The sequence below is a fragment of the Mastigoproctus giganteus genome, chromosome 8 (assembly GCF_048544385.1).
Source record: "Mastigoproctus giganteus isolate SK-2022 chromosome 8, ASM4854438v1, whole genome shotgun sequence".
NCBI lineage: Eukaryota > Metazoa > Arthropoda > Arachnida > Uropygi > Thelyphonidae > Mastigoproctus > Mastigoproctus giganteus.
In genome coordinates, this window is record NC_143582.1 from 83,758,534 (window position 1) to 83,785,451 (window position 26,918).

Consider the following 26,918-nt stretch of genomic DNA (forward strand, 5'->3'; position numbering starts at 1 on the left):
TGTGAGTGTCCTGCGACAAAACTTCTTGCTTATCCACAGCAGGTTCCAATGCTTGATTAATAAAAATTTCAGGTTCGATTATGCTTCCAAATGAGCTGCTCTTCATTTGTGCATATCCTGAAACAGCACTGTCCACGTCTGCTTCAGCATAGTCTTCAAAACATGTTTCCCTGTAAGTTTAGTTGATGATACATACCCATAAAAATTTCTTCACTATTATTGGACTGTTTTTTATGATTAATAGAAGAAGTATGTGAGGCTTCATTTGTTGCACCATTCAAGGCAGTAAATCCAGCATGTTTGAAACAGTTGGAAAGCACTTTTTTTACTCATCCCATGCCGAAACAGAAATAAATGCATTGCCTTCAGCATTGAATTTGCATTGTGTTTTTCTTTCAAGGTAAAGCACAAGGGTTGAAGAACTGATGTTGTATTGGTAAGTACTCAACAGTGATTGCATTTAGGCACTTAGTAATGGGGGGCAGTTATCCATAAAGCAAAGTTTTTCTATTATCTCCTGTCAGTGCACGGTCTAAGTCTCTGTTCCATGTTTTGTAAATTTTTGTTCATATCCAAGCCTTTTGGTTTGCTCAATACATGGTTGGCAGTGTATTCAAGCCTTTAAAGCACCGGGGCTTCTTGGCTCTCCCAGTGGTTAAGAGAGGAAGCTTTCTGTGTTAGACATGCTTGCAGCTAGGAGAATTGTAATGTCTTGTTTTTTACCCATTTCCTCGCCATATTTTTAATCTTTAAATATAAGCATTTTATCCAGTAGCTAATAAAAAAAAAACCAGTCCAGTTTCATCAACATTGTAGGTGTCATTCTGGTCATATGTCAACAAAACATTTTTTAAAAGATCCTGCTTCAATTCCTTCTTACCTTTAGTGTTGACAGCTGCACATTTTTTAAAAGACAGCTCATGATAAGCCCTAAATTTCTAGAACCATCCATAAGAAGACTTGAAGTTTTCATACAAATAAATTTTTGGTTTCCCAATGGGATTGAGTCTAAGCGGCTTAATATTGGAGGTCTGTCTCTCAACGAATGAGCATATACATTTGCTTTCTGCCCTGTATCACATACTGTGGGAGGTATTTAGATGATGTTCTGGTTATTACTGATGGCAGCATTATTAAAGACATTTTACATTTGTTTAATAATATTCATCCTAGACTCAATTTTACACTGGAAAGGGAAAATATGGATACTAAGTCAATAAATTTTCTAAATTTCACGCTTACTCGGGATGCGAATAAAATTCAATTTAGCATCTATTGTAAACCAACAAACACCAGTATTCTTCTACATTATAACAGCTATCACCCATTCACCTACAAAAGATCTATCTTTAATCAGTTTCTCAATACCTATAAATATTCAACGGCAGAATCTGCTTTAGTGTAGGGGGGATTTGTTAGGAATGTTAAAGTCATGGCGTCTATGTTATGCTAAATGATAATAGGGAGTTCAGGTGCTCCTAATATTTTTAACTATTAGTGCACTTAAGTTCTGAACATTCCCTTAACTTAATATATCCGTCTAGTGGTAAAATAGGACAATAATCTCGTATATCCTGAATATTTTAAAGGTGGGGGGGGGAATCATCCCACCAATAAAATATCGTGATTTGGATTAGTGTTGTGTTTTTCATTAGAGATTTCAGTTATGCAAATTAGCTTAAAATCTCTAATGCCGCAAAAACCTTTCTTGATTCTACAACCGGTTTTTCTCTGGTGTAAATAGAGAGAGAGAGAGAGAGAGAGAGAGAGAGAGAGAGAGAGAGAGAGAGAGAGAGAGAGAGAGAGAGAGGTAATTATTTCAAACAAAACATTTAATATAACAAATTAATGAACAAACATACATCACACCTTCCATACAAGAAGATTAAAAAACTTAAAGACATGAACATTCTAATATAACGTATACTACAGTTATATCATAATAATTAGTTATTGTGGTCACTCGTTTGAGCCCATATTATAGTAATTTCAAATAAGTAGCCATTGTCATTTTTTTTTTTTTTTTTATGTGAACCCCAAACACGAGAGGTATTAGGACCTATAGTACTTAGTACCGTGCTTGGATTTGAGGTTAAGAAGACGAAAGAAGATATTTGTTGACATTGGACTTGAACTTCTGTAGATTGTAATTTTCAGGAAATACGTATGTTAAGGAAGGTAGTTCCAGAAAACGGCAGTTGAATGAATAAATGAGGAAGATGAAAAGTTGGTTCTTTGGGTTTGAAGTTGTACAGTAAATGGATGTTGGCTAGTGGCGGCACGTGTTCGGACTGTTTTGAAAGAGCGAGCAGGAATTATAGAAGCCAATTCAGAAGAACAGTGCCCATGGAAGTATCTCTAGAAGAGGCATGCAGCAGAAACAGTGCGTCTATGAGAAAGTGAGTGGAGAGACTCTGTTAGAGATGAATCATTAATTAACCTAACTGCCCTCTTCTGAATGGAATCAAGAAACCTGAGAGAGGTTTTGGGGGCACCACCCCAGATGTGGGAACAATATTCCATGGCAGGGGGAATTTGTGATTTATACGGAGTGAGAAGCTGTTTGGAAGAAAAGTAACGCTGAGAGCGAAAGAGAAAACCAAGTTTTTTAGATGCAGAGGAAGCAATATTTGTAATGTGCTTGTGCCAAGAGAGATTAGAAGTCGGGGTAATCCCCAAAAGAGATATATCATTTTGCCTAGAAATCGGAGTGTCACTAAAGATAAGCATAGGAGCAGAAGAATCCTTTTTGCTAGATATAAGACAAGACTGAGTTTTAGAAGGGTTGAAATCAACTAAGTTGTCTTTGCCCCACTGGAGAATTACCTGAAGATTGGCATTTAAGGAATTGGTAGAAGATTTTCGAGAAGTTGAAGCTGATTGAGCAGGACAAGGTTTCTCAAAATGGAAAGTTGAATGCAATGTGCTATCATCGGCAAAACTATGGATAGGATTTCCAGTCAATGGAAGAAGGTCATTGATATACAAGAGGAAAAGAGTGGGGGAAAGAACTGAACCTTGGGGGACACCGGCATTAGTGGAGAAGTTAGAAGACAGAGAGCCATCTACCATCACCCTCAGTGAGCGATCAGAGAGAAAACTGGATAACCAATTACTAAAAACAGTTGGCAAACCATAAGATGGAAGTTTGTTTAGAAGACCTTTATGACAAACACGATCAAAAGCCTTTGAGATGACAAGAGCAACTACTTGTGTTTCACCGTACCTTTCCATTGAATTAGTCCATAAATGGGTAACATAAGCCAGAATATCTCCAGTGGATCGACACTGACAGAATCCATACTGGTGATCGTTGACCAAACGGAAGGTTTATAGGTAGTTTAAGAGTTGGGGGTTAATTGATTTCTCCATTACTTTAGAAAGAGTAGAAGTAATTGCAATGGGACAATAATTGGATGGGATGGATTTGTCACCCTTTTTAGGAACTGGCTGGATATGAGCAAATTTCCAAGCAGAAGGAAAAACACCTTTGGAATAAGAAAGTGAAAAAAGGCGGCAAAGAATAGGAGTAAGTTCAGGAGCACAGGTTTTGAGAACAAGTGGAGAAATACCATCAGGACTTGAAGCTTTCTTAGCATCAAGATTCATCAAAATCCTTCTGATATCCTTTTGACGGAAGACCACAGGAGGCATTGAATGGAGCGTGTTGGGAATGGTGGGAGGTGTTTTACCAAGATCATTAATACATGAGCTGGAAGAAAAATGGGATGCATTGCTTTACATTGAAAATACGTTATTGGAAATATCAATTCATTAGCCATATCTAATAAGTTATCAGAATACTAAGAAAGACAAGATATACTAGGCATAACATTAAGAAGAAATATATATTCTTTGGAAGAAATCATCGTTCCTTATGGGTAAGAATTAACATGGATATTTTCTGTTCAGTTATCATTTCCTCACCACTTTCACATAAGAGTGAAAGTATTTTCACTCTTATGAAAAGGGATTCTCACTTACCCCATTTTCCTCCCTTGCTCCCTTGCTGTCCTCTCATGGGCACCTTCATCCGGATGAACTGGGTGGCGGCCTTCTCCTTGGTGACGACACAGACACCATACCACAAAGAAATATTATCACGTCATTTTTTGCGCACTATGGTCAAAAACTGCTTTGATGACATCTCCCGACACTCTCCTCTTTCGGCTCTCCTGAGCGTTTCACTTTTCCTCTCTCTCTTGAACTCCCTTGGGTCTCCCAGGACCCAGTTTTTAAAGGGAGAAGATCCTCCATAGTTTACATATAACTAAGATATGATTGGGACTCTCCAGTACTCATCTCGTGCACCTGGACAGCACGTGATGGAAAAGGAATGATCACAATGTCCCCCCCATCTCTATCAATCTGTGTCCGGCCTTGTCTGGTGACTACCCGAAGTACCAAGTTCATTTCCATATTTGGTACAACTGCTGATACCCATACACATGAATATCACTAAAGGCATGTGATCTGTGTCCAAGCTAGTAGTGTAAGGCTTCTCTGTTTATAATATAGGTTATTTTAAGAAACAGCTCAGTAGAACTTTGTAAGAGTTTTATGTACTACTATGCTTTGTTATAATGAAGTTGATAATTGAATATTACAAGTAAAAGATTCTGTAGAAATCCTTAATAAGTGGGCATAACAAAGGAATAGGGGAGTACTAAAAGAAGGTTAATTTTGTAATAAGAAATATGTAGGGGGGGTAGAAACAATTAATAGGAATAAATTAAAACTCCATTATGACATTAGACTCACAAATACAGATATTAACCAGCAGATTTGTAAACAGGGTTACCCCCTTGCTACAATAAACCGAATTAGGGTAGAAGCAAAGGATAGGAAACAAAAAAACTACACCAACCAACCAACAATAGCAACATAAAAAAATACTTTATTTCTGTCCCACATGTTGAACAGTGGCACAAGAAGCTTAACAGATTCTTTAAAGATACCAAATTCAAGATTGTAACCAGACCATATGGAAATTACATACTATACTGAACAATCACTCAGTCCTTTCCTCTTTACCAACACAGATAAATGACTTGGTATACGTTTCTTGCCATGATTGCAACTCATCTTACCAAGGATCTACGCGATTTCCGCTGAATATTCGAGTAAAACAGCATGCGTCCTCATCGGTACTTGCTCATTCAACAGCGGCAGAATTAGCCTTTCATGCCATTAACAAAAACCATACATTTTTATTTAATGAGGCCAAAATACTTAGTGTCCAACGTAATTTACGAGACTATTAATTGCAGAAACCATTGAAATTAAATTACATGAGAATTCTATTAATGTTTCCTCCCCATAAGTAATCTCCAATTCGTGATCTTTTGTGAGCATGCACAAAGACAAATAATCTCTCTGTTTAAGATTCTAGCTCACATACTCCATAATTTCCATTCCTGTGATCACAACATTTGGTCGAAAAGCACTGTCTGTTTCAGGAAGAAAAATCATTTTTCAAAATTTATGTTAAACTTTTTAAATTAATTTTATTTAATTTTTTAATTGTTTTTTGAATTGCTTTCAATTGATTTTTTATTGTAATCGTTTTGTGTTAATCTTTATTCGTTTTAATTTCTGGAGAGTATTATACTGAAGTGTTCTATGTATCATATTGATATAAATTTCTCTTATTGTTCTACAAAAATTGGATATATATATACATACTACTGTATATTTATTTGTTTTTCTAGATTCATTGGACATTATACAGAACTAGAGCCATGAATATAACAATATTCATATTGTTATATTCATGACAATTATAATATAATTGTTACGAATATAACATTATAATATTTATAATGTTATATTCATGATAATATAACATTATAAATATTATATAATTATAATGTTTCTTCCTTTGCAAGGGAAAGAAGCAAAACAAATCCATGAGGAGATGTATGGGGGAGGAGTGCCAATCATATGTCACTGAAAAATTGGAAGAGACAGGTCAGGTGTGCAAAAAGCAGTGTTCACAATGACAAAAGGGAAGGTAGACCTATCTCAGTATGGCTAAAGTGGAACAGGTAGTTCTTGGAGACAGATGTGTGACTATAAATTTTAAACAATTGAAGTGAACATTAGCCATGGGTCTGTTTGCACCATAATACATGGGTTCCTGCACATGGCTAAGATGGCAGCCCAATGGGTTCTGAGATTGTTGATACCTCCTCTAAAGTTCCACAGGAAAGTGTTCTGCTTAATTGTTAGAGCTTTATAGAGAGAGAGAGTGTTGATCTTTTTGACCAAATTGTGACGATGAATGATCAGTACATTACTATGAACTAGAATCAAAACAGATTAGCAAGCAATAGAAATATTCATCTACACCAGTGCCTCCCAAAAAAAGAGTGATGGTTCAACTGCCTGCCAATACGATCATGCCAGTCTTTCGGGACTGTAAAGGTATCATCTTTACAGATTGATTACCTCCCAAAAGGCAGCAGCATCATTGGAGAGTACTACAGAAATCCTCTAGATGAGGAGAAGCTGTCAAGTTGAAGAGATGTGGGAAGCTATCCAAAGGTGTCTGTCTCCTAGCTGACAATGCTCCTGCTCATATAAGGCTGCTCTCACAGTGGACTGTGCAATCAGTTGTGATTTAAAAATCTGCAGTACCTATCTCATTCCCTCAGCCTCTTACCTTCAAACCTTTTCTCCTCCCTAAAACGAAGAAACCATTACTGGTTGCAGATTTCACACTGATGAGGAGGTAATTCATTAATTGGAAGCCTGGTTTTCTGCTGAAAGAGTTTATTCAGATGGGGAAGTGTTTAGCTCTAGAAGGTAGCTACATGGAGAAGGAAGAAATTGCCAGCCGAGTTTTACATCCCTAACTGAAATATTTCTAGGTTTAGGCAAATACTGACTGCCTCTCGTATTATTGGAGACAACTCCAATCTAACTGAATTCTTCATTTATATAAAATTGATTAAATTATAGCTGCACTTCTAAGCCCATTTTAATAACACTTGTTTATCTTCACTCCACAGGAACAGGCGAAATTTGTACATAGTAATCCTTCTGCTAAAAAAGTCCCTCCAACAACAGTGATATGATCAAACTGGTTTATCTGAGTGCACTCAAACTGACTGCACTGCAACTTCCTTGTTTTCTGCCAGTTGTGGAAGTTTACATATAACCCAGGTTACTTGAAAAACAGCAAGCTGTGGAAAATAGGATAGAAAATACAGAAATACCATACATCTGAAAGTAATTTACCAAGAAGCAAATGACCACGTCCTGCAATTTATACTGAGGTGTGCCTATGCCCAAACATCCCATCCAAGTCATCTGATATCTACTCAGATTGATTTTCAGTCTCTCCTGATTGTCCCATTTGAGAATGAGCCAGGTCTATGTTTATAAGTCAGTAGCAGCCTACCAAACAACATGTAGTGCAATAAGGAAGTAATACTATAGTATCAGAGCCACCTGATCTACCTGTAGCTGCCTATAAAGCAGACCTTACAATAACATAGACATCGTTAGGAAAACAGACTCCCTCCACATATATGGATATCAAGGACAACACCACTGAAAATGAACCAATTTAGGATCTCTGTGCACAAGACAGCATTTCCACTGAACATCCTTTCTTCCAAAACAAAAAAAACCCAAAAAAAAAACAGACAAAAATAAAACTCAAGCACAAATAATGTGCCATACAATGGAACTTCAATAGAACTAACCTAATTAATTAATACAATCCAGAAGGCATTTCCCTACAAAAAACAAACTTAACTGCACAGGTATCTTCCTCAATTTAAAGAAAAAACAAAATTACAGAAAACTATATACAGAGGTGTGGCATTGTTAATTGAAAATAAAATACATTCTTTGCATTTCCAAAAGAATATAGTGTTTTTAGATTGCAGAATTAGCAACAGTTCAGAGACCTGGAGCACTTCAGAACCCCACAAGATTTGAGAAACTCAGGTCATTCAGATTCCTTAAGTGTAATCCAAACCATGCAAATGATGAACAATACAACTCATCCATTTCTTCGACAAATTAAACAGATAGTACCACAGATAACAAAAAAAAAAAAAAAAAATGAGAGCTTTCTGCTGTATACCAGGCTATGTGGGAATAAGAGGAAATAAAAAAGCTAATAGAATAGCTTCTAATAAAAAGCTAATAGAATAGACTACTAATCAATCATCCAAAACTGCTGTTAATAAAATGGCAGAAACAAACATTGAATACATTTTTATCAAATAAAACCCAAATTGAACATTGGAAGATAAGTATAAGGAAATTCAGAAGAGAAGTTGTACTGATCAGGCTATGGAAAGGACATATGCACATCACACCTGGTTATTTATTCCGTGCTAAAGAACCTCCAAGGTATCAAACATGCAGAACTAACTAAACAATTAAACATATAATGATACATTTCTCAACATATGAAAATGATCAATGAATGATCTTCACATCATTATATAAGGAAAGGCAAACAACACCCTCAAAGATATCCTGTGACAACATATATGTATCAGATATATTTAGCATTCTGAAGACAATCAACAGTACCATATAATATAAATAGTAACAATATATGGGGATTTAGTTCCCATACAGAAAATATAATATACCAAACGATCTGGTGCATTATCATTTCCATTGTCCATGCACCAATTGACTTTCTTCTAAACCACACCAAGCAAAGAGAAAAATATTAAAATATGAAACTCTCCTAACCTAAGCTAGGTGCATTATAGCCCAAGCTGCTCCTTCACCAATAGCTCTCAAACAACAGCAGCCATGCACCAATAAACACCAAAACAACCAACCAACCAACCAACCAACCAACCAACCAACCATCAATAATAACTATACTAACAGTTAAAATACCTCTTGCTTTCGTTGCTACAAAATATAATTTGTGATATATTCTATATAGGGATACAGAATATATCTGTGATATATTCTATATAGGCACAATACATAATATAGGCATATTATGTATTGTGCAAGTTAAAACATGAAGTAAATTTTGTGCCCAGATTATTTTATTAATATTATATTTATGTGATGTCATTTATAACATTATAAATGAATTGTTAAAACTGTTTTTTCTTTGGTAATTTGCTACTTGGTAAATATCATCTTTTTTTGGTAAACTGATATTTTGTCCAACTTATACAGGGTGTCTCAAAAATATTGGTACAAATGTTTATGGAAGGTAGGTAACAACTAAAGGAATGTGAATCGCATTGGAACCCATAACCGGAAACGTCGCTGTACGTCGGTACACAGCACTGTTCATCAGTTTGCAAGAGGGAAAATTTCTGGTTTACTCATTCAAGCAGTAGTCGCCGCATGAAGAGCATGCATCGATATATGAACTGTGAGCTGGCAGACATGCACCTAGTGTATGGATTAGCAGAGGGCAATGGACGAGCCGCTCAACGAATTTATGGAGAACGCTTCCCAGACAGACATGTACCGGACCACCATTTGTTTGCGCGTGTGTATAAAAATATGTGCGATTATGGGTCATTTAGAGGTAACAGGAGTAGTGCGGGCAGACCACGTTCGACGCGAACTCCCGCCATGGATGAAAGTGTGTTGAATGCCATCCAGACTAATCCTACTACCAGCACATGTGCCATTGCCTCTGCCTTAGGAGTGTCTCGTTGCAGTGTACAGCGTGTCTGGCACGACGATTCCTTACACCCCTTTCATCTCCAAAGGGTTCAGTTACTGCTCCCCCAAGATCATCCTGCACGTGTGGCTTTTGTGCAGTGGTTTCTCCAAGAAAGTGTTCAATACTTGAATTTTCCAGTCTATGTTTTGTTCACGGATGAGGCTTATTTCACTCGGGAAGGCTTATTCAATCAGCACAATGCTCATGTGTGGACTCACGACAACCCACACGGTGTGCACCCCCATGCGGCACAACATTGCTTCGCAATAAATGTGTGGGCAGGTATGGTCGGTGACTCCTTAGTTGGCCCATACCTCTTACCGTCCCGCACGAACTCCGCTAAATATCGGATCTTTCTTGAACAAGTTCTACCAGGGTTACTTGACGATGTTTCAGCAAATGTGAGACGCAACATTTGGTTTCAACATGACCGGCCGCCTGCCCATTATGGAAGGTGTGTTCATGACCATTTGAACAGGCGTTTTGGGCGTCGATGGATTGGCTGTGGTGGTCCCGTTGCCTGGCCCCCACGCTCACCTGATTTATCGAGCCTTGATTTCTTTCTGTGGGGGCCCTCAAATTCGTCGTGTATGAATCGCCTGTGGAGACAGAAATGGATATCATGGTGAGACTCGTCTACGCTGCTGTTACTGTCAAAGAAATTCCAAGTGTGTTCAACCGTGTCCGCCAATCCATGCTGCATCGGTGTCATGCATGCATCGCGTCTCATGGTGGAACCTTGGAGCATCTGTTGTAACATCATGAAATGCATCCATCTCGTACTCCATTGTTAATATTATGTCAAATAAATGTTTGCCACTAATTACCGTCTTGTGTCATTTCTGCTTCTTGCGCCTCGGCTACTACTTTCCCCGTGACGTTTCCGGTTATGGGTTCCTATGCAATTCACATTCCTTTAGATGTTACCTACCTCCTCTAAACATTTGTACCAATATTTTTGAGACACCCTGTATGTTTATTCTCTGCAGTATGGAAAATGTGTTGATGTGTTAAAAATATTTTTGTGATGTGTTATAAAAAGAAAAGCAGTGGTTTTTGTTATGTATACCAGTGTAATTAATCAGTTATGGTACCCAATTGTTCTATTCTAATTTTTGACTTTCCTTACAAATGCGTATTGTACTTTTATTTGCAGGTTGTACAAAACATTTAAGGACAGAAAATATCTGTATATGTTGATGGAGTGCTGTCTAGGAGGAGAGTTATGGGCAATACTTAGAGATAGGTAATTATATTTGGTTTATTCTGTTGTTGAATAGTTTTCGAAATGAGTATGTTCATTAGCATTAACAGCGGCAAATGAGGCAAGAAAGCAAGTTTATACAGCATCAGCAAAAAAAAAATCCTTTATACTGGTATGTTTAATTTGTAAAAATGCAGTTATTGGAGTATTGGGATGATTATACGTGAAACTGTATGACTTACCTTTGACGGAGGAGTGGTCTCAACATTGATTGGCAGAAACAAGCCACATCCCATACGATCGCTCCTTCTAGAGGATGTCACGTGACATCACAATATGCCAGAGCTGAAATGAAGATTTCTATACAACCACTGATTCTTCTCACCCATATGTAACTAGACAATTTCATGTGCATTAACAATGATAATTGCTCATACTGTGGGGACTTCTGCCCCCACACCTCGCTACTATAAAGAGAAAAACCACATCCATGCTGCTTTACTCTTCCCCAGACTGAAATCGATCTTTCTACGGCATTCAACGAACAGTGATACTGTACACTGAAAGAATCTGTAATTAGATAAAAATCGATGGGTAGAAGCAAGCAGTAATTACAGAAAATGGACGGCCAGTGATATCATCAACTGTAGCAACAGTAGAAATACTGAAGCAAAGCTAACCTTTTTTCACTAGCCAAAATTGAAAGTCTCTATAAAAATTTTTCCAATCGTGCACCGTATGCTCAGCAACATCCAACTCGTCCATAATCCTAGCATTCGAATCTCCTTGCACCCACATATATGTCAACAACACATCAGACAAAGCTATCCTACTCTTGCGGAACCAAGAACCATTTCTCACAGACCTCACTCAATGAGCATTCTCACCACTATACAAGACAAGACTATTCGCAGACATCATCTACATCCTTTCAACAAATATCATGACTCCCACATGAAGGACAGTCATACTCATGGGCAATCAGACCAACAGACACCACTCAGCCACAGTCCTCTCACATTTCAAAACATACAAAAACCTCTGATTTATAACATCCATATTGAAAAAAAATTAAGAAGAAACAAAAAATTGCAAAAAAAGGGAAAAAAAAACTTTCAAGTAAAACTATAAAACTACCTATCAAGTAAAATCACAAGAAAGAAAGTGCAAGACAAAAATAACGATTTGAAAAGAGAACTAAAAAAAATTACAAACAAAAATGTCAAATAACAGCATAACAACCAAAACTAAAATAAAAGTCACATGATAAAAAGGTGCAAGAAGCAAAAGTGAACAAGAAACACAATGATGTAAAATAATGACCTAACAATCAAAACTAAGCACTTCTACCCCCTCCTCAACGACACAAACAGCAAGTCACATAGTTTCATGTTTAGTCATTCGAATGTTCCAGGAAGTGCATTTTAACCATTTAATATTGTATTTTTGTCATTTCTAGAGAATAGAAACAAAGTCTAGGAATCTGTAAACAAGGTGGCTATGAGGAAATTTTCATGAAAACAGTTATACTTGTATATCGATAACTGTTTTCAAAATAATGAGGAATTACCTCAATATATGTATGTGGACGTTTCTTCACTTAACACTCTCCTTGAATTTAAATGAATATTAAAATAACGAAATGAATTCTACCCTCAGAGGCGAATCATTAGTGATCCAATGTACTCTTCATCTGTGGTCCAAGAGCTCTAGACCTGTCACCAAAATACATCAGCACTCCAAGGAACGAGTGGAAGAAGACATTGTTTCTATAAATTAAAAATGAATGTAGATGACTTCCGAAAATTCTAAAAATTTCGAAAAGCTTATTTACTTTCCTTAAGTGGACAGGACTTTTTGACCTTAGTTGTGATCCCAAGATACTAAACTTAAAATGAATTGTTGAGTTTACATATGAGAGATTATTTGCTGTCATGGAGCATGTGTTTTTGTAAAAGACCAGGAATCTGAAATAGGGTAGGGGCGTCGTAGGTTAATCGAATTATGAGTTAATTTAATTTCCAGTATTTCAGCTATTAATAATTTTGTATAGTTAGGTTGGACATTAATAATTTTAGTGTCATTAAATAAAAACATATGGTCCTCACTAATAGCACGGAAAGCCAATTTTGAGGCTGCGGAACGTGAAGCACGTACTGAAGCTGTGTGTTGTTTTCTTATATGCAGGATGCAGTTTGTAGATCCCTGATAGGATGAGTCACAATCTTTACATGAAATATGATAAACGAAATCATTTTTTTGAAGCGTGACAGAAGATCAGATAGAATGATTATGTAGTATAGGCTGTAATTTCCGCAAATACAAGAGTAAAACTCATCAAAAGAATGGAAGAATGGCACTCACCAAAAGAATGGAAGAGAAGCTGAGAACTTCACAGTGAAGAATGGAATGAATTATATTGGGAATCAGACTGTTAGATAAGAAGAGAAACACATGGATTAGGCAGTAAACTCAAGTAAAGGACATTCTTATCAAAACTAAAGAACTAAAATGGTCTTGGGCAGGACACATAGCTCAAAGACATGATGACAGATGGACTAAGAAAATCACAGAATGGTACTCAAGAGGAGGTAAGAGAAAACCTGGAAGACAACGACGGAGATGGATAGATAAAATTCATGAGTTTGTAGGTAGTAAATGGATGACCATTGCACAAAACAGAAGGAACTGGAAAGTTTCTGGAGAGGCCTTCATCCTGCAGTGGATTGAAAATGGCTGATGATGATGATAGTACCTCTATATGAAGAATAAAATTATTATATATTGTATATACAGGGTGTTTCAGTTAAACGTTTCAGAACTTCTAAGAGGGATAGGGTACATCCCGACAACTCGAAATCATATAGCAATGTGGGGTCGGAAATGCTTTCCTGAAGCGGTGTTGTACACAGAAGCACCATAAAGAAAAGAGACCGTAAGTGAGAAATCGTTTTAATAATACATGAAAAGAAGCAAAAGGTACATGGATTAAAGTAAGTGTTCGAAGTTTCTTCCACGGGCTACAATGCACGCCTCACATCTCCGACGCATAGACATCCGAACATTCTGGAATACTCCAGGCGAATTTCGAATTTCTTCGGCAGCTACTGCGATTCTTGCAACCAGCTCCTCAGCATTGTCAACAGGGGTGTCATAAACTAGCGATTTCATATGACCCCAGAAATAAAAATCAAGACATGATAGGTCGGGTGACCGAGCAGGCCAACTCACGGGACCACCACGTCCGATCCACTGTTGACCAAATGTGACATCCAGGTAGTTACGAACATCTCCGCTATAATGGGCAGGGGCTCCATCGTGTTGGAACCACATTGTCTGTTGCGTCGATGCAGAAATCTGTTCATCTCTCAAAAGTTGTGGCAATACTTGCTGCAGAAAGATCAAGTAGATAGGTCCGGTTAGACGACACGGTAACAGGTAAGGTCTGATGAGGTGATCTCCCATAATACCGGCCCATACATTGACCGAAAATCGAATCTGTGCTGCACGACGTCATATTGCATGCGGGTTCTCGACCGGCCAGATATGGTCGTTATGCGTGTTGAAAATTCCTTCCCTTGTGAAGGATGCCTCATCGTAAAACAACACTTCAGCAGGAAAAAGGGGATTTGTAGCACATTTTCCAAGGTACCACTGTGCGAAAGCAATACGAGGTGCATAATCCTCCGGTTGCTATGTCTGGACACGCTGCACGTGAAACGGATGCATGTCTTGTTCTCGGAAAATCCTCCAGACGCTGCAATGGGAAACCCCGACTGCGTTTGCTAGACTTCGTGTACTCGTTCTTGGATTCCCCTGTACATGTTGCAGCACATTCTGTTCGACGGCTGGAGTCCGTGCTGTTCTTACCCTGTCCCTGTCAGCTCTTTCAAATGAACCTCTCTCAGCTAACCTCTGGTGCAGTCTTGCAAAGAAATTATGACTGGGAATACGCCTCATCGGATATCGTTCCGTGTACAAACGCTGTGCGGCTGGCCCAATACAATTTGCAGCCCCGTACGCCAAATGCATATTGGCTAACTCTGCGTTCGTGTAATCATCCATCCTACTAACTTGGCGTTCTTGTTCAAGAAATTCGAAATTCGCCTGGAGTATTCCAGAATGTTCGGATGTCCATGCGTCGGAGATGTGAGGCGTGCATTGTAGCCCGTGGAAGAAACTTCGAACACTTACTTTAATCCATGTACCTTTTGCTTCTTTTCATGTATTATTAAAACAATTTCTCACTTACGTCTTTATGGTGCTTCTGTGTACAACACCGCTTCAGGAAAGCATTTCCGACCCCACATTGCTATATGATTTCGAGTTGTCAGGATGTAGTACCCTACCCCTCTTAGAAGTTCTGAAACGTTTAACTGAAACACCCTGTATATAATTTGTATTATGAAATGTAATTTTTGTAATTATATTATTGTAACAACTATCATATAACATACATATATATATATATATATATATATATATATATTTAAATAATGGCTTAAAAATTAAGATGTAATAACATAAAATAAGAAAATATAAATAAAGAAAATATAAATTATTGGATTTCACTATATATATACAGTGAAACTTCTCCTAACGGACATCTCTCTACAACGGACATTTTCAAATTCCCCAACTCACCTCCATTGGTTTTAACGTGTTTGCAGCTTCTGTCTAGCGGACATTCTCTGTAACGGATGCGGACAGGCAAACTGCACTGTTTCGTTTAGATTAGCACTTAATTTGATCTCCCCATAACGGACAGCGGGCGAGCTTACGGCCCTTTTCTAGGAACTTTTCTTCCACGTATTGCCTCAATCGTGTGTTTATTTTCTATTTTCGATTCTCTGAATTTTATCAAGGTTTACGTCGCGTTCTAAACCCTTTTTCAAAAATTTTAAGGCACGTATAAAACTTCTGATGAATTCAGTGTGTGCAGGGGGGGGGAATATGGTCGGCCTTTCGTCTTTTCAGTTTTCAGTTTTGTTCAGTGTCGTGTGAAGTGCACAATGTCTTCTCGTAAACATTTAACTTTAAAAGATAAAGTCGAACTCATTAATGCATATGATCGGCAAAAAATAGTGTTCGCACTCTCGCTGCAAAATTCAAAATCAGGAAGACGCAGGTAAGCAACATCCTAAAGAAAAAAAATTAACTGCTCAAACAATTTTGGCAACACGGAAATGATCAGGTTCAAAAATCATTCCCGAAAACTGTTGGACTTCAAATTGACAATGTTACATACGAGCGGTTTTGTCGTGAATGTGCTAAAAAAATTCCCATTAATGGGCCTATTATTAGGGAAAAGGCTTTGGAGGTTGCGAAATCTATGGGAGTAAATGAGTTCAAAGCTTCTGTGGGATGGCTAGACAAGTTCAAAACTCGGCATAAAATTTCTTGGAAAACCATAAGTGGTGAAGGGGGATCTATTGATACTGGGGTTGTAACAGAGTGGACTGTCAAATTGGAAGATTTATGTCGTGATTTGAAGCTAAGGATATTTACAACTGTGACGAAACAGGGTTGTTTTTAAAGTTCTTCCTGAAAAAACAATGAGTCTAAAAAACAAAAAGTGCCAAGGCGGAAAAATTTCTAAGGAACGCTTGACTGTACTATTGTGTACAAATATGCTGGGAGACTTTGAACAACCTCTTGTTATAGGAAAACCACAAAATCCTCGTTGTTTCAAGGGCATAAAGTTGAATGTTGATTGGAAGTCTAATAAAAAAGCGTGGATGACACGAGATATCATGAGCAAATGGATAAGTCACTTTAACCAAAACATGATTCGTCAAAACAGAAATTATTCTTTTCATGGATAATGCTGCATCTCACCCGCACATTGAATTGTCCAACATTCAAATCATTTTTCTGCCACCAAACACATCTGCAGAGTGTCAGCCCTTGGATCAAGGGATATAAAAAATTTTAAACTTCACTACAGAAAACATGTTTTAAGACATCTCATTGCAAATATGAACGATGTAACATGTGCGAGTGACCATGCAAAGAAAATCAGCATCCTAGATGCGATTCAATGGATTTCCTCTTCAGCAAACGCAATTACAAAACAAACTGTTGTGAACTGCTTTGTAAAGTCTGGCTTCTCAAATGCAAAAATTGAAGTTGTGCACCAAGCAATGTGGAGCACCAAGAAGAACAAGAACTTCATCTATTGATAATGTACGATACTTCAGCTACAAGTGTCCCTGGCTACAAAGATATAGACTTGAACCTCACTACAGAAGATGGTTCTCTAGATATCAACGACATTATCATCGATATTTTTCAAGAAGTTCCTCATGAGGACGAAGAAATGGAAGGAGGTCATTATTTCGAAGAACATATTAACGACGAACCACCGATGAAAATAGAAGCGCTCATACAAATCAATCGTTTAAAAATGTTTTTCGCCGGTGAAGTATCTTACTGAAGGACTTTCGATGGTTTCTTCACTCCAAACAAATGTTGAAAACAAAATTATCAGCCGGAAGAAGGTGCAGAAGAAAATAAGTGATTACTGTATGTATTTTTCATAAGATAAAGTCGTAATATGCATAGCACAATTGTATGTATATTATTTACAAAAATATTGTGCAAAATCTGTATATATTTTAATTTAATTTTACATTAAACGTTTAACGATTTTTCTTTCTTTTTTTCTCCCTCAGACTTCTTGTTAGCGGACACTTCTCTCTAATGGACACATTTTCGTTCCCCATGGCTGTCCGTTAAAGGGAAGTTTCACCGTATGTATATATATATATAGATATGAAAATTGAGTAGGAGTGCCGCAAAATAAAATAAATTACTTAGGGGCACCATTATTAAAAAAAAAGGTTGAAAACCACTGGTTTAGAGAGAAAACTGGATACTTAATTGCATAAAAAAAACAAACAACTGCAATCCATAAGGTGGGAGTGTGTTTGGAAAACCTTTATGAGAGTCATCACCAAAAATCTTAGAAATGTTAGAGCAACCTCTCGAGTTTCATTAATTTTCTCACCTAATTTGATCAAACATCAGTAACATAATCCAATATATCACCAGTGGATTGATGCTGAATGAATCTGTCCCTGTGTACCAAGCATATTGTGACTAAGTGATTTATCTGTTTTCACTGAGAAATCTTTCTGGAGTGACTAGTAGTTCCTTTTTAAGTTCCTACATTAACTAAAACTCTTTATTTGATAAAAGCTCTTCTACAGTAAAGTTATTGCAGAGAGTGAGGAAGGAAAGCTACCTTTCTTTATATTTTTCTTTGTTAACCACCAATCCCAACTAATCTCCACTTGATCACACTAGGCCCTGCACTTGCCACTCTTTTTCGGGACCTGAAACTTTGGCAGAAAATTAATCTGCCAGGGGCCAAAGGAGCAAATATGAACCAAAATGTGTTTTTGCCTCCAGAGCCAACAAGCTCTTCATTATCCAAGTGCCATTAAATACCAAATCAACCAACCAACATTATCCAGAAACACCTTTAAAGTACTGCAGGATTTCCTGATAGTTTTGAGACTACAATCAGGGGATCTACTAGTGGAAACTATGAACTGCAGGTGTTCAGAGAAACTCGTACAATTTGCAAATTTTGCTGGAATTCCAGTGAAAGTATCTTCCCATGCAACCCTAAATATGTCTAAGGGTGTTTTATCTAGCTGAGATTATATGAATGTCATGGAGGAAGAAATAACTGAAGAGCTTCAGAAACAAAATGTTATTGCAGTCGAAATTTATGATTAAAAAAGATAATAAACTTACACCTACCAGTAATATTATTCTTACCTTTAATACCCCAAACCTGCCCTCATCAGTTAAAAGGAGGTTTCTACTTTTCTGCATTCATCCATACATTCCCAGTTCCTCGATGTTACCATTGCCAAAAGTATGGCCACTCTCAAACGAAATGGAGAGAAAACCCGGTTTGCTCCAACTTTGGTTGCTCCAATCACATTCAAAGCGACTGTTTGGTGATAGAAATGACCTGCCCCAACTCCAAAGGCAGCCATCCTGTTTACTCAAAGACACATAACAGATGGAAAATTGAGAAAAAAATTTTAAAATATAAGGTTGGAAACAAAGTTAGTTATCAAGAAGCAAGGAAACTAATTACACCCAGTATGCCCAAACTTATCTATGCCAATACCACACAAAAAGTGTGCCTATTTTGGGGGAGCAGATTATACTGCCTTACTGCTCTTATATAGAGCATTGATAAGATCCTGTTTGGATTATTGTGCTCCACTACTATTAAGTACGCTGCCAAAATACAAAGTTGCTGTTTGCCTCCTATTTAGCCATACTACTTCAATCTATCATTACAAAATTGTTATAGAAATAAACTATTAAAATAAGACCACCAGGGTTATATCTTCTTGAAACAGAGTTGAAATGTTCCTTTTCTTAATAGGCAACAGGTAGTGAATTTCTCTCACCCACCTTGGACTTCCCCCTCCTCAATTGATTTGTGATAATACTTATTTTCATCAATGGGGAAAGAATCTTCTACCAACATTCAACGGAAAAGACTTTATGCAAGCCATATTCAGATGTTGACTTCTTGCCAATATATATGGATGGCTCTAAATCTGATTCAATTGTTGGAGCAGCGGCAGTGTTTCCCTCTATTATTATTTCGGCTTCCTTTCCACCTGAGTATAGCAGTGGCAGTGTTTCCCTCTACTATTATTTCGGCTTCCCTTCAACCTGAGTTTAGCAGCTTTTCAGCAGAACTACATGCAGTAAAATTAGCTTTCGAAAATCTAAACCTTTACCCATCTTTAAAATAGATAGCTTACGCTGACCTGTGTTAGTTCTTCAAGTTTTGAACCAAATCAAGAGTCTTCTGCTACAACTTGAAGGATATCATCATTTAGTAACCTTTTGTCATATCCCACCACATTCGGGGACAGAGTCATATGAACTGTTTGATAAAGCTGCTAAAAATCCATTGACTTTAGATTTAACATCTATACCTATTCCCTCTCAATGTGGATACCTGTACATGGTGAGGGGACTTCCCAGTGACACTGCTGGTCCTCCAGATTAGCATCACTGGGATCCAATACTCACATCTTAGGTTCTAGGCTGACATCATAGGAATCCAGTGTGTTTGTGTGTGGTGTGATCTTCACTTTCCAAGTGAAGATCACACCACCAGGTTAATCCCCCTCAACCACCAGGATTTCACTTTCCAAGTTTCCATGGAAACTTGGAAAGTGAAATCCTGGTGGTTGAGGGGGATTAACTTCAACACGCCACCACTTTGGCCCTTGCTTCGACAAGACAGGTAGTCCTGGAAGACAGGCTCAGCCAGGATCAATTGGCACAGGTTGGTCCTTGTAGGAAAACTCGCAGGGGTTCTCCTACAAGGGTCAACCATGCCAGTGCCATTCCTCATGGTTTGAGGGACAGGATTTCAAACTGGCTGCAGTGCGGTATGGTGTCGTAGCTCTAGTGTCTTACTCTCAAGCACATTCATTGCTCGCCGGGTAGTGGGCATCCCATTTGGGCTCCATGATGGGTGGGGAGCCCAGGCACTAAACAGATATTAAAAATACTGTGAATCCATCCTGAAAACATTGTCTTCAGGGGACCCCAACACAATCCCTATCTGAAAATAAAATTGCAGATCCAGATAATGCCAGTGCAGCAAAGTGAGCTCAAACAGAAGTACTTTCAGGTCCAATCCAAGGTTCTTAATTATGCATTCAAAAACTTTTTCATACAGAAAGGCTTAGAGGGGTTAGCAGGTTTCCTAAAATCACTTAAGGCTTTATTCTGGGGAAATTTTAATTGAAACTAGAAATGACAGGCACTCTGAGCAACATCACTTGGAGGAATACCGATTACCATGACACCATACAGAATGCTGAATTCATTGTGAGGTGTCATCTCGGGGTGGGACCTCCTTGAGTTTACTGAGGAGGAAATCTGCTTCGAACTAAAGTCGCAGAGAGTGATAGGTGAGTTGGAGAATAAGCAGGGAATGCTGATAAAGTGTACTGCACTGTTCTCATTTGTAACCTCTACCGGTTGACGCCTCTTGCATAACCGACAAAAATGCCGGTTACCCGACAAGCTCTGTTTTTTTTTTTTTGGCCCCGGATGCCAAGCGTTTTCCGTGGCCAAGCGATTTTCTGAGCTCTATAAAGCGATTCAAAGCGTTCTCCTTTAAAGGAATCACTCTTCTTTTAAGTTCCCCGTTAGTTTCTCTTAAGTTCTTAAAACAAAGCACTGTAGACTTCATCTTACAAGTTGTAAGTTAAGTCAGGAAAGAAAAGACAACTTTCCTTTTAATTTTATTAGAGTTACTAACCCAACTAACCTAACAACCGCTTGGCCACTCGTGGCATTACTCCTGCCTCCCCGTGGCGGGGCCGGTAACCTGAGTGGGAAAGCCAACCCTTAGGGCCAAAAGGAGTACAAAATGGACAAAGAAACCTTTCCCTCACTTGATCAGTTGAGATCACCTACTGATCAAGACCAACCCGATCATGACTCTTATCAAAATAAAAGACAAAAAACAGATCTATGTCAACAAGATCACCCAGCCTTTCTCCTTATTCATTCTGTTTCAGATTCTCCTGTTAGCAAATTATCCCCATTTCTAATCCAGAAATGCTTGGAAAATGCTGCAGGATCACCGAAGATGGTAAAGCTATTACAGTCTGGAGATCTGCTGGTAGAGACAATGAAGCCAAAACACTCAGAATTTTTATTGAAACTGACTACTTTTGGTGGAATTCCCGTGAAAATAACGCCTCATGCCACTCTGAACACATCAAAAGGAGTTATAGCAGAGTGGGATCTGATTAACATCTCAGAGGATGAAATTGTACAAGAATTGACAGATCAAAAAGTAATACATGCAAAAAGAATATTAATCCGGAAAGATGGAGAATTAAAGCCAACAAGGAACATAATACTGACCTTTAGTACCCCAAACTTACCAACAATGGTTAAAGCAGGGTATCTGAATTGTCGTATATGTCCATATATACCGAATCCCATCAGGTGTTACAAATGCCAGAAATATGGACACTCCCAGGTAGCTTGCCGTGGCACTATGATTTGCCCAAACTGTGGTTCAACAGAACACACTCAAGCTGATTGTACCGTAACCTCCTTCACCTGTCCCAATTGCAAAGGTAACCATCCGGCATATTCAAAAAATTGTGAAATGTGGAAAGTGGGGAAAGAAATACAAAAATACAAAACAGAAAACAAAGTAACGTATCAGGAAGCCAAAAAGCACATCATGCAGTTTATGCCAAAACGCACGTATGCACAAGCAACCAAACACAATCATTCTATTGCTACTCAAACTGACATTGCAGTCCCTCCAAACATTTCTTTTGCAGATTGGGCCAGGTCCATGCTTAATGCTAAGCCGCAACCTGCCAAACACAAGCAACTGGAACAAGCAATTAATGCACCAATTTCAGTTCCTCCTAACGTGCCTGAAACTAAAAAAAAAGCAGAAAAAATAGTACCTACAGATCATGCTCAGACCAAGAAACAGTTCCCTATACATATGAATGTTGACAACAAAACTGACCAAGAAGAAACTATATTAGAACTTCATGCAGAAGAACACATGGATACAGAGAGACCGGTTTTCCCCAAAAAAGACAGAAATAAATCAGATCGTTATAAACAAACTGCTTCAAAAAAATAGACAGATCAAAACACAACTCCTAAAAGCAAGTAATGCAGCACATACTTCAATGGAATTGCAGAGGCATACAAGCCAATATTGATGATATATATGACCTGATTAATAAGTACAATCCAGTGAGTGTTTGTCTGCAAGAAACAAATTTAACACCACAGGTAACCCTCTGAATTAGAAACTTCACAATGTACAGAAAAGACAGGAATACTGCAAAATCCGCACATGGAGGAGTAGCAATACTAGTTAACTCTAAAATCCCAGTTCGACATATCTCTCTACAGACTGACTTAGAAGCTGTTGCTGTGCGTATTGCGCTTGGAATAACACTAACTCTTGTTTCAATCATTTTCAACAGCAATCATTTTCCAATTATATGTAAAATTCAAACAAAACAATCCCACTCTCCAGATTACAGAGTAAAATGTAAATTCACAAAAGCGAACTGGACAAAATATTCATTCTGTATTAATTTTGATGATCAATTTATTAAAACCCAACCAATAGATAAAGTCACAGAGCACATCACCGCACAAATTTTGGCAGCAGCTTCTGAGGCAATTCCTCAATCCTCTGCAAACCAAAAAAGACATGCAAAACACTGGTGGAATGAGGCCTGTAAGAATGCAAAACGAGAAAAAAATAAAGCTTGGAACCTATTTCGTAGATTTCCTACAACAGCCAACCTCATTTTATATAAAAAACAAAAGGCAAGGGCACGACAAATCAGGAAACAAGCCAAAAAAGAAGCGTGGATAACATTTGCCAGTACCATTACGAAGGACACCAGCAGTCGGCTAATATGGAAGAAAATCCAACAATTAAATAATAAGTACATTCCCTTCTCTGCTCCAATCTTGATTAAGAATGGACGAGAACTGTCCTCTCCAAAGGAATTAGGCGAATTCCTTGGAGAGACCTTCAGTCAAATATCATTAGCTTCTGCGTATGACAATCCTTTTCTGAAAATCAAAACCTGTGCAGAAAAATATAAATTAAATTTCAACACCAACCAATCCCTTCCTTATAATCAGCCATTCATCCTAGCTGAACTTCAAGAAGCTCTAAACAGCTCAGCAGGACCGGACGGAATCTATTATATAATGCTTAAACACCTAAATAATGCAGCTTTAAGATTATTACTAGTATTCTACAACTGGATATTTCTTGAATGTGTTTATCCTTCCTCATGGCATCATTCTGTAATTCTTGCCTTTCCAAAACCAGGAAAGGATCAATCGCTTCCACAAAACTACCGACCAATTTCCCTAACCAGCTGTTTGAGTAAAACACTAGAAAAAATGATACATAGGAGATTAAAATGGATACTAGAAAGCAAAATGCTACTAAATATCAACCAATATGGTTTCAGACAAAACAGATCCTGTTTGGACCTTATGGTAAGAGCCGAAACTAACATTCGGAATGCATATGTTAAAAATTAACATCTGGTAATGGTGAGTCTAGATATTGAAAAGGCATTCGATACCACATGGAGGTATGGCATTCTTCGAGAGCTGTATACCCTAGGGTTGAGAGGACACATACCTCAATTCATCCAGAACTTTCTCAAGTGCAGAACCTTTCAAGTTCATCACCAGAATGTACTTTCACAATATTTTATTCAAGAAGAAGGGGTGCCTCAAGGGTCCATACTTAGTCCTACCCTCTTCGCAATTAGACTAAATACCATGACGCAGAATATCCCCAAAACCGTAGAAATATATATGTATGCCGACGATCTTGCTATATCATGCCATTCACCAACCATTAACAGCATAGAGAGGCAGTTACAACTTACCATAAATAAGTTAGAGACATGGACTGTAGAAAATGGTTATCGCCTGTCAAAACAAAAGACAGTTGCAGTTCATTTCTGTAAAAAGCGCAGATTACATCCAGAGCCTGAACTTAAGTTAAAAAACCAACCAATCCCTCTTGCCAGCAATATCCGCTTTTTAGGTTTAATATTAGATACTAAACTTAATTTTTCCATACACATAACTTATCTCAGAACTCTCTGCTTGAAAAAACTCAATATACTCAGAGCCATCTCCGCCATGGCATGGGCTGCAGATAGATGCACTCTCCTGCATTTGTATCGTTCGCTCATCAGGTCTCGTCTAGATTATGGTTCAATAGTATACGACTCAGCTAGGAAAACTGTACTTACAAGACTGAATACAATACAGCACAGTGCTCTTCGCACTGCTCTTGGAGCTTTTCGAACATCTCCGGTCCAAAGTCTCTATATAGAGGCATACGAACCACCACTCCACCTCAGAAGGAAAATGTTACTCCTCACCTATGCAGCCAGAATTAAAAGTCTTCCAGATCATCCGAATCAACCGCTGCTTTTCAATCCTGAAAGGGTAACATTCTATAACAATAAACCCACTGAAAATAGACCAACTGGTATTAGACTACAAGATTTGATGCATTGCTGGAATGTTCATTTTGAAAACACGCTCAAAGAAACCAAAATATCTGATCCGTCTTGGTCCTCAAACCCACCTTACTGTGATACCTATTTCCAACAATGGGGAAAAAAGTCCATGGAAAGCTGTTATATCAAGAAATTGCACGAAGCGCATGCCGCTAGCAATGCGCAGAGCTGCTTAATATATACTGATGGCTCAAAATCAGATGATGCCGTAGGTGCTGCAGCAGTCTTTCCCACATTTACAGTATCTGTATCTCTCCCGACCGAATGTAGCAGTTATACTGCAGAACTTTATTCAATCCACCTAGCTATATACAATATCAATATCTGTCTCAACACTAATAGTTTAATTTATACAGACTCTATGAGTGCGCTTTCCGCAATAAGTAACAATTTCTCAACCCCACAACCCATAATAAAAGAAATCCAGTCTCGTCTAAATCATTTGAGGAATGTGAATCATACCGTAAGTTTCTGTTGGATTCCAGGGCATGCTGGAATCACAGGTAACGAAACAGCAGACCAGGCAGCTAAGCACCCAAAGAGCAACGCACCTCCATCTTACCAAGTACCCTATATAGATTTATTAAAACATATCAGACGTATCTGTAGGGAACAATGGTTAAACATTTGGAAGACACAGACAAACAATAAATTATTTGAAATTAAACAAGAACCACAAATATGGAGCTCGAGCTTGAGGAAAAATAGGCATGAAGAATGCCTATTTTTCCTCAAATACTGGCAAGATTGCGCATAGGGCACACACACACACCTGACCCACTTGTTACTGCTCATGGGCGATGACCCTCCTGTATGCATGCATTGTTCATCACAACTTACAGTTCGACATATTCTGTTAGATTGTTCATATTACTCCCATATCAGAAATACTACCTTCCTTTCCCTGAAACAAATGCAAGAACCTTTATCACTAACCCACCTATTGGGAAATAATGCCAATCTGAATGAGCTTTTCGCTTATCTCAAGCAAACTAGACTTTATGAATGTATCTAATAACAAATAAGGCAAACTCCGGTACCATTCCAAATATTTGAATAGGCACATTTTGGCCACAGTTGCCCTTGTGCCGAAAAACCTCTACACCAACAACAACAACAGAGTGATAGCTGTTAAAAGAATTTCTGCATGCAGGGATGGGAAGTTAGTACCAACCAGAAATGTCATCTCCTAATTCAATAATAGCCAAGTATATGAATTGCACGCTAAGGCTATACATTCAATGCACTGTGATGTTTCAACTGCCAGAAATATGGGCATTTGCAGATGGCCTGTGCTCAGTGCTGTGCATACGGCCACAAAAGCAGGGTATGTACTGCCACCGAACCATTTATATTGATTGTGAAGGCAAGCACCCTGCATACTCAAGTGCTTGCCAGCATCAGAAACAAGAAAAGCAAATACAGCGACACAAAGCAGAGTTGAATATCCCATATCAGGAAGTGAGAAAACTGGTAATGCCAGTTGTTGTTGTTTGGTTTTTAGGAGCATTAGCAACTAAGGCCATATTGCTCCGGGGATATGCGGTGGTCATTCCCTGACCTTTCCGCATCCTCCGTATTTGGTGGTCACGGGCTTGAACCCCGGTCTAATCAGGAAGCGTGTACGACGCACTGCTGCTCCTGCCCACCTGGCTACGGAGGCGCTGGGTAATGCCAGTAAGTAGAAGTAAGCCCACATATACTCAGAAGGCTGTAGTGAAGCATTCTGTTGGGATTCAAACAGATATGACAATCCCACCAAAATAAATATTTGCTCCCATTATATGCTACTTATTGAGCACTCCAAAGCCAGTATAAAACACTCCCTCAGCTGCCACTCATATTGATACCACTTACTGCTCTGTCTCTAACTAAACAAAATAACACAGAGAAAACTAAAAAACCTGACTTGCTGCCC

General features: G+C 38.3%; 1 protein-coding gene across 1 annotated transcript in view; it reads left to right on the forward strand.

The window, feature by feature from the left end:
• LOC150081686 (cGMP-dependent protein kinase, isozyme 2 forms cD4/T1/T3A/T3B-like) overlaps positions 1-26,918 on the forward strand; it is a 386,373-nt gene that overhangs the window by 260,470 nt on the left and 98,985 nt on the right. The window contains exon 12 of the mRNA XM_090379551.1: positions 10,830-10,919. Coding sequence (XP_090235677.1) covers positions 10,830-10,919 — 90 coding nt within the window. The remainder of the gene's footprint in view (positions 1-10,829; positions 10,920-26,918) is intronic.